Source organism: Helianthus annuus, chromosome 3, assembly GCF_002127325.2.
Source record: "Helianthus annuus cultivar XRQ/B chromosome 3, HanXRQr2.0-SUNRISE, whole genome shotgun sequence".
Classification (NCBI taxonomy): Eukaryota; Viridiplantae; Streptophyta; class Magnoliopsida; order Asterales; family Asteraceae; genus Helianthus; species Helianthus annuus.
The window spans coordinates 141947723-141960344 of NC_035435.2; the positions used below are offsets into that span (position 1 = coordinate 141947723).

A 12622-nucleotide genomic window follows, 5' to 3' on the forward strand; every position below is an offset into this window, starting at 1 on the left:
ATTGTGCCCATTGTATGATTAAAGGTAGTTGACTTTTAGAAGTCAAACTAACCAATGACAAAGTCTAATAGTAGATTCGACATAGAAAATACGTAAGGTGGAATAGTCGTGAATTGAAATGACTAATCTAACCACCTTGTGAATGATGATAGTTTGTCGCCTAATGAGCTAGGTGGAGGCTTGGGAAAGAAGCGGTCAAACAAATCAAGCACGAGAAGAAAAAGCGTATTCGGATGCGAGGTAAGTATATCTTACACTAGTCATATATTTTAGAATATTCTTTTGTCGTATTAATTACCTAAAAGACAAATACCTAATTGAGATATAGTGTTCCGGCGTGTAGTCGTACGGAACAAGATAATCAAATATGATAAGAAAACATAGTGATGGCTAAAAATGAGTTAAATCGGTACTTTGATCATATTATGACAAATGAAATATGTACTTTTAATGGTTATCATATAAGTTAAGTTATAATAACCATTAAGGGCAAAATAGTAATTTGACAATGGTAATTAGTCATTTAGACCAAACGGGTCAAAAGGTGAAATTATCACCCTTTGACAATATCGACTAATGGGTTGTCAAGTTGTATGATTTTAGGAAATAAATAGCACATGGATGCTTACATCGCTATCACTTAGCAGTCACTAAGGAAAGGTATTGAAACAGGTCAATATATTGATCCGAGTCAGGTATGTATAATGATACAACTCATCATGTAGAATTTGGAGTTCTATAAGAGTTAGACAAGGTTAAAACATAGATATTTGGTTATCTTTTAGGTAAACCGAATAAACTTAGTTACGATTATAACGTTTTAGAAACATAATAGTTTCTAAACAAGACTATAGTTAAAAAGTTGGATTTTTGGGTCAAACATGTACTAAAGGTCCTTCGTCATAAAAGAAGGACTAAAATTGACTAAAACGCCCTTGTAAGCGAAATTGAGCAAACGCACCATAAAGGTTGTTTGGAAATAAGTGATAGGATGAAATAAATACTTTGAATATGTATGAAAAGCGAAAGATGTAAAATATTGGTTCAATGACTCTATAAAGAGTCTTTGCCGTAAAATAATGATTTGAAGGGTAAAATTTGGAATATATGGATCACCACATTAAACCCACCATAAGTACCGTTGTGGTGGGAGATTATAGGATAAGTAATGTGGTGATGGAATGCTAAAAGCAATTGAAAGCGATTTTAGGCTCGAAAGTGCTTAAATACCCTTAACGGGTCAAAATAGAAGTATTAGCGAAACGGGTTAAAAATGTGTAATAACCGTGATTTGAACCTTGTGCAATAGGAAATAATCATAATAATATGTTTACAAAAGAAACAAGGGCCACAAACAAGTTTGTTAGATGAAATCACGAACGGGTCAAAATTTGGTAAAAAGGGTAATAAGCCGAAGACTTAAAAGTCTTAAATTTTGTTAATCCGGGTGTTGGATTTTAACTCCATATGATGGGGGATCAAATTACAAACACATAGGAGGAAACGGTAGGTCAAACGGACGAGCGGATTGAAAGATACGAAAGTTTTCGTGTCAATAAACGGCAAAATAGAAAGGATGAATGCAGGGACCACCGTAAGTTACGGTTCCACCGAAAGTTACGGTGGGGATGATATTGATACGGTGGTTGCCCACTGACTTACGGTGGGGGGATTTGACATTCAGTGGCCACCGTAACTTACGGTACCACCGTAAGTTACGGTGGAGGCCAGCTCAAAATTTAGTCTTTTGAGATCAAGAGATTCACGTTGGGATTTTTCTTTCCATTATTGTTTACCGGACTTGTTTAGATACGATTTAATTCCCGTATGACTAAAGCATTTCATGATTATGAAATGTAGATACATTTTGGATGCCAGAAGACGATCAAGCTCATCGAAGAACCGAACACGATAAAGATACATGCTTCCGCACATTGCCTCGTCGTAAATTTTAAACGACAAATTCGATCACTTATGTTGAATAACTTATGATTTGTAAAAGTTTTAATAAACTCGTATTTTTATAGTATGTGTAGTGTTAATTACTCATTTAATTGTTGGTATTTACACATAAAACCGTTAAATAGTAACTAGGGTGTTACACGCTGTCATTAGCTGTACCATGCCGCTGCCGACACCGACCGCCTCTGTGGTTGTTACAGCCGATCCCGTTTCTACTCCACAGACTTCTAGCATTGATCCGTCCATGTTTGACTTACCCCTGAGTATTTTTTCTGCTGCTGATAAGGAGGCACCCGCCGTATCCATGGCGCAGGAGGCTACCAGTGTCGGGGGTGCTTCTGCTAGTGATGCTGGTGGGTCAAGTAGTGGTATTGCTGATGACGGTGCCCGTCTGATTGATGACTTGTTTTTGCCCACTGTCAGCTGGGATCCCAATGCCCGGGATGAACACTACCAACCCCAGTGGAAAATCGCCGAGTCTTCTAGGCTAATTTTTCCTCCAGTGATTCAACACTGGGTTGAGCGGGCTTACCCCCCAGCCGAGGCGGCATATGTTGAAGGTTTGAACAACGAAAATCTTATGAATTCCACTATAGCGGATTCCGTGAGCCAACCACGGAGGTTGGCAGAGATCCGGCGCAGGTGGATGCATGATAACACCCAGCTCCACCAGGCGCGGTCTACTATCCAAGAGCTGAAAGATGACAAATACCGCTTGGAGAGTCAACTTCAGGCCGCCGGGTTAAGGGAGGCTAGGTTTTTGTCGGAGAAGAACAAAGCCGAGGATGATTTGAAGAGAGTGACCGCCCACCTTGCTGAGGAACGAATAACGTGGGCCCGCGATATAGCGGAGAAAGACCGGGTCCTGGCTCAGGCTAAGAGTGTGCAGGAAGAATTGGAGCGTAAGGCTGTAGCTGAAGCTCAAAAGGTGAGATCCAAACTATCTACTCAGTTGGAAAAGTTCCAAGTTGACACCTATTTTGTGTCTCAGGTGCAAGAGCGGTACCAGGGATTGACTGCTGAGGTAGAGGCCTCCTATGCCAAATTACGATTACTACAAGCGGAGCTGGAGGAGCGAGAGGGGAAACTTAAAGAACTTCAAGGCCATTGCGATTCTCTTGTTTCCGAGAACAACACGCTCGCCACATCCTCTGCTGCCCGACTGAAGGAGGTGGAAAATGCCTTAGCACAATCTAATACTGAGGTAGACGACCTGACCAGCCAGCTAGCGGCTCTACGGGGCGATAGGAATTGGTTAATATGTAATGGCTTGGTGGGGGCGTTCCAGTATCTCCGTCAATCGCCCCCCTTTACGGCCCTGATAGATCGCCTATCCGCCGCCGCGTGCCAGTCTGGTCATCATGATGGCGTTTATAAGGGTTACATGGAGTGCCAACAGCTGGACAGAATAACTCCTGACTTTCACGCAGCAAAGGGTAAATTTCAAGGTGACATGTCGAACGCCCTCGAAGCAGCATACACTGAGCCGTTGTCTTCTTATGAGGACTTGATGGGTAAGGTGCACGAAGATGGTATAGAATCACTGCGCTTGCTACTGGACCCCGCGGAGGAGTCTGAGGAGGAATAAAAAATCTGTTTATTTTGCTTGGCATGTACTGTACTTCCTTTCAATTTTTGTTAATGACACTGTTTTACTTGGGTTTGGTGAAAATATCTGTGTGATTTGACAGGCATTTTAATGCTAATGTCATGATTTCTGACACCGACGTTTTTCTGAAATGTAGCTATGTGACGTGTAATGATTATTTTCCATTAATGCCTCTAACGTCATCACTGCCAAAACTGTTTGGCTTTTTTCCCTTCTATAAATTGGCCCTCCTTTTCCTGATTTGGTAGTTGGACAGGATGGATCGAAAAAGGTATAGACAGAGACTTTCCGATATCTTCCGGGTTTTGGATGCTGCTGACGGCTTGGTTCAGTTGCAGAATCCTGTAACGAAATCAATGCTTCGGAAGAGAAGGCCACTTGCTAATGCCACTGCAACCCGGGCGAATCGAGCCTGCAAAAGCGTTGTTTATGTAGATCCTCAACCAGTGGATTCTGGTGTGATGTCTCTGTCGGCTGATGTTTTGACAGAGCTTATCCCCGTTGATCATGTCCAACGTTGCCGTTTGACGTATGAGCGTCGTCGCGGTGGTTGTTCCAAAAAGAATCCCGGTGGATGATCTGGGAATGGTGGCTCCGTTAGTGGTTGGAGAATCATTCGGTGGCTTGGCCGTTGATCCTCCTAAGTTTGTTGATGGTGGTGCGGTACTGCATACCCCTGCAGAGGTGATGGCGACCGATTTCCACCAGTAGTTGGTAAAACATGTCTTTTTGGTTCCCATGTGTTGGTTTTTAACAACAGGGACAAGTACTTGGTTTGTTTAAGATAGGTCATGTGCATGTTTTAAGAATGCCTATCCTTTTGTAGTGGTTAGCATATCTATTACTAAGATACCCGCTATCAGCGCTGTATATTTTGACCCCATGACTTTTGTGTATGAAAATATTTCGTGTTTAAGGGTGCTTTTTGTGATACCGTTATGTGCAGTTATAATGCGATGGTAATTTTTATTGCTAAACAATGACTAAAACCAAAAATAAGTAACTTTTATTAATTTCCAAATGAAACGGAAATGACACCGTCATGGGTGGATTACATTTGCTTCCAATAAAGGTCTGCTCTTGCTGTTAGGAGCAAGGCATTACAGATAACATTTCCTTAGTTGAGCTACGTTCCAACTGCGCGGTACGTTGGTGTGACACCACACCCAGATAAGGATGCACCATACACAATTGATACCAACTTACCAGTAAACACTTATGTTATTGATACAAACGGTAATGTACAAAAGTTGGAAACTTAAAGGTACAAAGTTTGGTCAAACTACTATTAGCTGATCACGCAAAATTTACACCAGATAAGAAAGTTTGAGATACTTTATTTCACTAGTCACGCCTATCCGAGATAAACAACTCGCCCAAGACTAACCATCATTTCCTGTGACACATGCTTAAAAGACGTCAGATATTACACTGGTGAGTTTATGAATATACACAATTTACAATTCACATTATTTAATCATGACTTGTACCCGCCCATGTTATCATAACCCAACGTTACCACGTAACTTACATAACCATACAGTTAATGCCCACTACACCACAGGTGTAGTACCGACAAATCCCGCCGTAGCGGCACGTATAAGGGACCACAAATATCATGTGTATGTCATGCTCAGGTTATATACATGCGTACAACAGTCATGCCATATTATTACAGTTTAGGACAAGCATGTTCACATTTGAAAAGCATTCATAAAACTCACATCTTGCTAGTAGCTAACCGTTGATACAATTGCTAGTATGATCAGGTACTATCTCAAGGTCCTGACACAATTTACATAATCCTAAGTTAGGTAATGGTACACCTAACTAGTCATTATCATGGTTGGATATTGGTCAACCCTACCTTGTTTAAGCATGGTTGATCAGTCCATGCCTAACTAAGGCTAGGCTACCCAATACCCGCCCCTGACAATAACCCTAGTACCTAAAAATAATACTAACACTACTACCACTAATATATTATTACTAATAATAAAACTAATATTAACTACTAAAAATAAATAATAAATAACTAAAACATAAACTTAAACGAGAGTATACCTCAAGACTATCTACGGCACGTTGATGTAGAGTTTCCCTACTCCTGCTCCTACTCGTGCTCCAAAAACGACTACTAACAATACCCAACGGGGTATCGTATACGCGGGATTCTCAATACTAGAGCGTTCCCGTTAAAATTTTGGTGTATCTAAAATCCTACCATTTAACTCCTATATATATGTGAAGCAAGCAGGCACCTCAATTCCCTTCTGGGCGATGTGGGACATTGACGTGCTTGCTAGCTAGCTTGACGTGCTAGCTAGCTAGCTTAGTTATATTAATTCAGCTGCTTCACTCGTTTTTCTTGTATAACTTTTAAAATATGACGTTTTATAAAACGACGAATATGTCATTAGAACGAGCATATTTTTATCTACGTTTTAACCTAAGTTTCATTAAAAACGGAGTAAGGTTAATAAAATAATATATTTAATTATTAATATTAAACGGTCTCTTATAATAGCCAGGGCTTGTACAGATGTCTCATATTTCAACTAAATATTTCAACTAACCATTTTACTCGTTACTTAGTCGTTCAACAATATATAAATTATAAATTTTAAATATAATTTTATTGGTTCACAAAACAGGATGTTACAACTCTCCCCACCTTATAGAAATTTCGTCCGCGAAATTTAAGCAAAGAGATGTGGATATTTTTGTTTCATCTCGTCTTCTTTTTCCCATGTCTCTTCAGGTCCTCTCCTTGCATCCCATTTGACTCGTACTAGAGGAAACTCCCTGTTTCTTAATTTCTTTATGCGTTGATCTATGATCTGAATGGGGCGCTCTGTGAAGTTCAACTTGTCATTGATCTGGATCTCCTGCCAGGGTATCTTAAGTGACTCGTCCGCTAGACACTTTCTTAAATTTGACACGTAAAACGTGTCATGAATTCCTTATAATTCTTTTGGCAATTTTAACCTATATGCTACAGGACCAACTCTTTCGATTATCTCAAATGGTCCAATATAGCGCGGACTTAGTTTTCCTTTCTTCCTGAAATGAATGATACCTTTCCAAGGCGAGACCTTAAGTAATACCTTGTCGCCAACTTGAAATTCTAAGGGTCTTCTTCGTCTGTCGGCATAACTTTTCTGTCTATCTCTAGCAGTCTTCATTCTTTCTCGGATTTGTATGATTTTATTGGTAGTTTCTTCAATAATTTCGGGTCCAGCTAATGGATTTCTACCAATCTCAGTCCAACAAACTGGGGTACGACACTTCCTTCCATATAGTGCTTCGAACGGAGCCGCCTTGATGCTTGCGTGATAACTGTTATTGTATGCAAACTCTATTAGAGGTAAATGCTTATCCCAGTTTCCTCCAAAGTCTATCACACATGCCCTAAGCATGTCTTCTAGTGTTTGTATGGTTCTTTCACTTTGGCCATCTGTCTGTGGGTGATAAGTCGTACTTAAATTTACTTTTGTTCCCAATTCCTTTTGGAAGCTTTGCCAAAAATCTGGACGTAAAACGGCTATCTCTATCTGATATAATGGAGATAGGTACTCCATGACGGGTGACAATTTCTTTGATATAAATTCTTGCTAATTTATCCATTTTATAATCTTCTCGTATTGGCAAGAAATGAGCAGACTTAGTTAAACGATCTACTATAACCCAAATAGTATCGTGACCATTCTTAGTTCGTGGAAGTTTAGTAATGAAATCCATGGTTATCATCTCCCATTTCCATTCAGGGATCTCGGGTTGGATTAAACATCCTGCAGGCTTCTGATGTTTTGTTTTGACCTGTGAACACGTCATGCATTTTTCCACATATTCATTGATTGATTGCTTCATCCCTGGCCACCAATATTCATCTCGAATATTCTTGTACATCTTCGTACTGCCAGGATGCATTGTATACTTTGATCTATGTGCTTCTTCCATCACCATATCCCTGAGTCCTCCCACAATAGGTATCCAAATCCTATTGTGGAGTCTTAGTATTCCATCTTCTCCTTTAACAAGTAGTTCTTGTTTTCCCACCATCCTTTCTTTGTTAATCTGCTCAACTTTCAGGGCATGTGTCTGTGCATCCTTAATTCATTCTAGTAAACCTATTTTCACTTCAATTCTAGATGCACGTATTCTTAAAGGTTTAACTTTGTCCTTCCGACTAAGGGCATCTGCTACTACATTAGCTTTTCCTGGATGGTAACAAATTTCACAATCATAGTCATTCAACAACTCCATCCATCTCCTCTGTCTCATGTTCAACATCTTTTGCTCAAATATATACTTTAGGCTTTGGTGATCAGTGTAGATCACACACTTAGTTCCATATAAGTAATGCCTCCATATCTTGAGGGCAAATACTACTGCTCCGAGTTCTAGATCATGGGTGGTGTAATTTCTTTCATGTATCTTTAACTGTCGAGATGCATAGGCGATAACTTTGCCTCTTTGCATCAACACACACCCTAGTCCATAATGAGAAGCATCACAATATACTACAAAATCTTCGGTACCCTCGGGTAATGCAAGTACTGGGGCACTGGATAACTTTGTTTTCAAAAGATTAAAAGCTTCTTCTTGTTGGCTGCCCCAGATAAATGGGGTATTTTTCTGAGTCAGTGTCGTTAGAGGCATCGCTATCTTAGAGAAATCTTGAATGAACCTTCTATAATACCTTGCTAGCCCTAGGAAACGTCGAATTTCTGTGGGATTTCTTGGTGCCTCCCAATTCTTAACTACTTCAATCTTTGTAGGGTCCACTTGTATGCCTTTTTCATTAACAACATGCCCTAAAAATTGGACTTCCCTAGTCCAGAATTCACACTTACTGAACTTGGCATAAAGTTTTTCTTCTTTTAGTAACTTAAGAATGGCACGGAGATGACCCTCGTGTGTTTCTCTACTCTTAGAGTAGATTAGGATATCATCTATGAAGACGATTACAAATTGATCCAAGTATGGTTTGCAGACTTGGTTCATAAGGTCCATGTAGGCAGCTGGTGCATTAGTGAGGCCGAAAGGCATCACTAGGAACTCGTAGTGACCATACCTTGTCCTAAAGGCAGTCTTGGGTATATCTTCTTCTCTAACCTTTAATTGATGATACCCAGATCTTAGGTCTATCTTCGAGAAGTAGCTTGCGCCTTGTAATTGATCAAAAAGATCATCGATTCTTGGGAGTGGGTATCGATTCTTTATAGTGATCTTATTCAGGTCTCTATAATCAATACACATCCTCATTGAGCCATCTTTCTTCTTGACAAAGAGAATCGGCGCTCCCCATGGTGACGTGCTAGGACGTATGAATCCTTTGTCCAGTAACTCCTGGAGTTGGTTTCTCAACTCTTTCATTTCAGTCGGGGCAAGGCGGTACGGGGCTTTGACAATAGGGGTTGCTCCTGGGATCAAGTCGATTCTAAACTCAATTTGTCTGTCAGGTGGTAACCCGGGAAGATCGTCAGGGAATACTTCAGGGAATTCAACCACTACTGCTACCTCTTCTAGTTTCTTTTCTTCCTTTGCCTCTAGTGCATATACTAGGTAAGCTAAATGACCCTTTTGAATACACTTGGATACTTTTATCATGGAAATAAAACTTATGGGTTTACTAGTTCTTTCCCCATCAATTGTTACAGTTCCCCCTTTTGGGTCCTTAATTTGAATTTGCTTCTTATCACACAATATTTGAGCTTGGTGACTAGATAACCAATCCATTCCTATTACTACGTCGAATTCTCCAAGTTTCAGTGGTAGTAAGTCTATGGATATTGGGGTCTTACTAATCTGGATGGTACAATCCTTTACCACACTCACAATTTCTTCTTCCCTCCCATCTGCTAGTTCTACTATAAATGGCTTATCTAGCTTACAAAGAGTCTGATTAATCAAAACTCTAAAGTGCTCAGATATAAAACTTCTATCAGCACCAGTATCAAATAGTATTTTAGCATAAAAGTTGTTAAGGAGAAATGTACCTGTTATGACATCAGGGTTCCTACGAGCCTCTTCAGTATTCAGAACAAAAGCTCTCCCTCTTGCTTTATTAGGTTCCTCATTCCTCTTAGGACAGCTATCACTATAGTGGCCCGTCTCTCCACATTTAAAACACTTACATGGCTCTCTACAATCACGATAGTTGTGTCCAGGTTTCTTACAGTTTCTACAAACTAACTGGTTACATGGACCAGAATGTCCTTTTCCACAAGTTGGGCACCTAGGTGGGGGTCCTCGTTGCCTCTTGAAATCTCTGTAATTGGGTTTCTTTTGTTCTTGGTAGTTTTCCCATTTCCTTTTCGGGATAGTTTCTGGGGTTTTCTTTTGTTGGATCTCAGTGGCGATAGTTGCCCCAGCCTCTACCGCATCATGATATGTAGTTGGTTTGGTAGACTTGATAAACGTGCGATATTCTGTGGGGAGTCCCCACAGGAATCTTCGAATACGATTTTCTTCAGGGTTCACCAAGTAAGACACTATTCGAGACATTTCATTGAATTTGGTGACATATTCCCCGTATGTCTTATTCCCGAGTTCAAGATGCAAAAATTCCTTTTCTATTCTGTCAGTTTCGCTTGGTGGACAGAAGTAATTTGTAAACAGTTCTGAAAACTCCTTCCAACTCAGGCAATGTGCCAAATCATCACTTCTATTTTGCTTTTGTATCCTCCACCAAAATAAGGCTTCAGATTTAAACAAATGAACAGCAAACCTAACTTTATTTCTTTCATGGCAATCACTGACGTCTAGAATGGCTTCTACCTCACTTAGCCATTCATGTGCCTCAATAGTACCTTTCTTCCCGTCGAATGAAGGAGGATTACATGAAATGAAAGTCTTGTAATTACACTCTTTAGAGATTTCTGTTTCTATAGCTTTAGATACTTTCGTATCATCTACCTTCTTTTCTGGGCGAGGTTCTTCTCGTGGAGTTGGTGTAGGTGTAGGTGCAGTGCTTCCCTCAGATTGCCCTGATCGTTCTGTATTCTGACGTTCGCGTCCCTGTGCGTTGGCAAGGATTTGCGCAACTCGGACGGCAATCCGATCGATCATGTCATCTCCTAAGTTTACATGTTCGCTATGACGAGCAGGATTAACTGATGGGTTAGGTTGACGATTGTTGTTAACCGAAGGTTCTGCCGACATTTTCTATATTTTTCATGAAAAATACTACTTCAATATTCTATTTATTAATGAGCACTTAGAATAATTAATTCACATAATACAATATTTTTCAAATGTAACATGTTGAAAATATAACTCTACTATGAACATTTTACTATAATTAAATTTATAAATTAATTAATCATAGTAAAGATTTTTAATATTGAAACTTAAAAGAATTAATGTTTAACTAAACATACTACTAACCTGCTCATGTGCTTTATGTGCGAGAGAAGGTTGTGTATGATTTGTATGAAGGAGGTTGGCATCTATTTATATTAACAATGAACTACGCTATTGGCCGCCTTCATTTTTTTTTACTCTATGATACTTGATTGAGAAGAAATATTACTTACTCAAATAATACACAAGTATCATTATATATATGCACTTCATGTATACAACATATACGTTTTTCATTTTATCTTTTAGATTTTATTATTATTATTATTATTATTACTATTATTTTCTCCTAACGAGTAAGAAGACAAGATTTACGAGTAATTATTGTTAAGGGCAGTGTGTACAAAGTGGTAACAAAATGAGGATTTATAGGTTGTAATTATTACTATGGGTAGTTTCTAATGACTCTATATCCTTAGTAAGTTCATACCCGGATTTATCTATTATTCGTATTTCAAGGTCAGCCAGAGCATACTAAAAATCACATAAGCGGGCGTGTCCTCTTAGGTTGAAGGCTAGGTATCCATACCAAATACCTAATTCGCTAAAACCTTTGGCTCTGATACCAACTGTGACACCACACCCAGATAAGGATGCACCATACACAATTGATACCAACTTACCAGTAAACACTTATGTTATTGATACAAACGATAATGTACAAAAGTTGGAAACTTAAAGGTACAAAGTTTGGTCAAACTACTATTAGCTGATCACGCAAAATTTCCACCAGATAAGAAAGTTTGAGATACTTTATTTCACTAGTCACGCCTATCCGAGATAAACAACCCGCCCAAGACTAACCATCATTTCCTGTGACACATGCTTAAAAGACGTCAGATATTACACTGGTGAGTTTATGAATATACACAATTTACAATTCACATTATTTAATCATGACTTGTACCCGCCCATGTTATCATAACCCAACGTTACCACGTAACTTACATAACCATACAGTTAATGCCCACTACACCACAGGTGTAGTACCGACAAATCCCGCCGTAGCGGCACGTATAAGGGACCACAAATATCATGTGTATGTCATGCTCAGGTTATATACATGCGTACAACAGTCATGCCATATTATTACAGTTTAGGACAAGCATGTTCACATTTGAAAAGCATTCATAAAACTCACCTCTTGCTAGTAGCTAACCGTTGATACAATTGCTAGTATGATCAGGTACTATCTCAAGGTCCTGACACAATTTACATAATCCTAAGTTAGGTAATGGTACACCTAACTAGTCATTATCATGGTTGGATATTGGTTAACCCTACCTTGTTTAAGCATGGTTGATCAGTCCATGCCTAACTAAGGCTAGGCTACCCAATACCTGCCCCTGACAATAACCCTAGTACCTAAAAATAATACTAACACTACTACCACTAATATATTATTACTAATAATAAAACTAATATTAACTACTAAAAATAAATAATAAATAACTAAACATAAACTTAAACGAGAGTATACCTCAAGACTATCTACGGCACGTTGATGTAGAGTTTCCCTACTCCTGCTCCTACTCGTGCTCCAAAAACGACTACTAACAACACCCAACGGGGTATCGTATACGCGGGATTCTCAATACTAGAGCGTTCCCGTTAAAATTTTGGTGTATCTAAAATCCTACCATTTAACTCCTATATATATGTGAAGCAAGCAGGCACCTCAAT

The 12622-nt window shown here is 39.3% G+C and overlaps 1 protein-coding gene and 1 long non-coding RNA gene across 2 annotated transcripts; both read right to left on the reverse strand.

The window, feature by feature from the left end:
* Positions 1-6832: 6832 nt before the first annotated feature.
* LOC110901174 lies at positions 6833-10738 on the reverse strand. The gene is made up of 4 exons (XM_022148019.1): positions 8889-10738; positions 7781-8684; positions 7012-7077; positions 6833-6910 (listed from the first exon to the last, which is right to left on the reverse strand). Exons 1-4 carry the CDS (start codon positions 10736-10738, stop codon positions 6833-6835), a joined length of 2898 nt encoding a protein of 965 aa, XP_022003711.1.
* An 891-nt stretch (positions 10739-11629) lies between these two features.
* Positions 11630-12459, reverse strand: LOC110902904. The gene is made up of 3 exons (XR_002571510.2): positions 12420-12459; positions 12081-12141; positions 11630-11752 (listed from the first exon to the last, which is right to left on the reverse strand). It is a non-coding gene; the product is annotated as an uncharacterized LOC110902904 (long non-coding RNA).
* Positions 12460-12622: the final 163 nt, after the last annotated feature.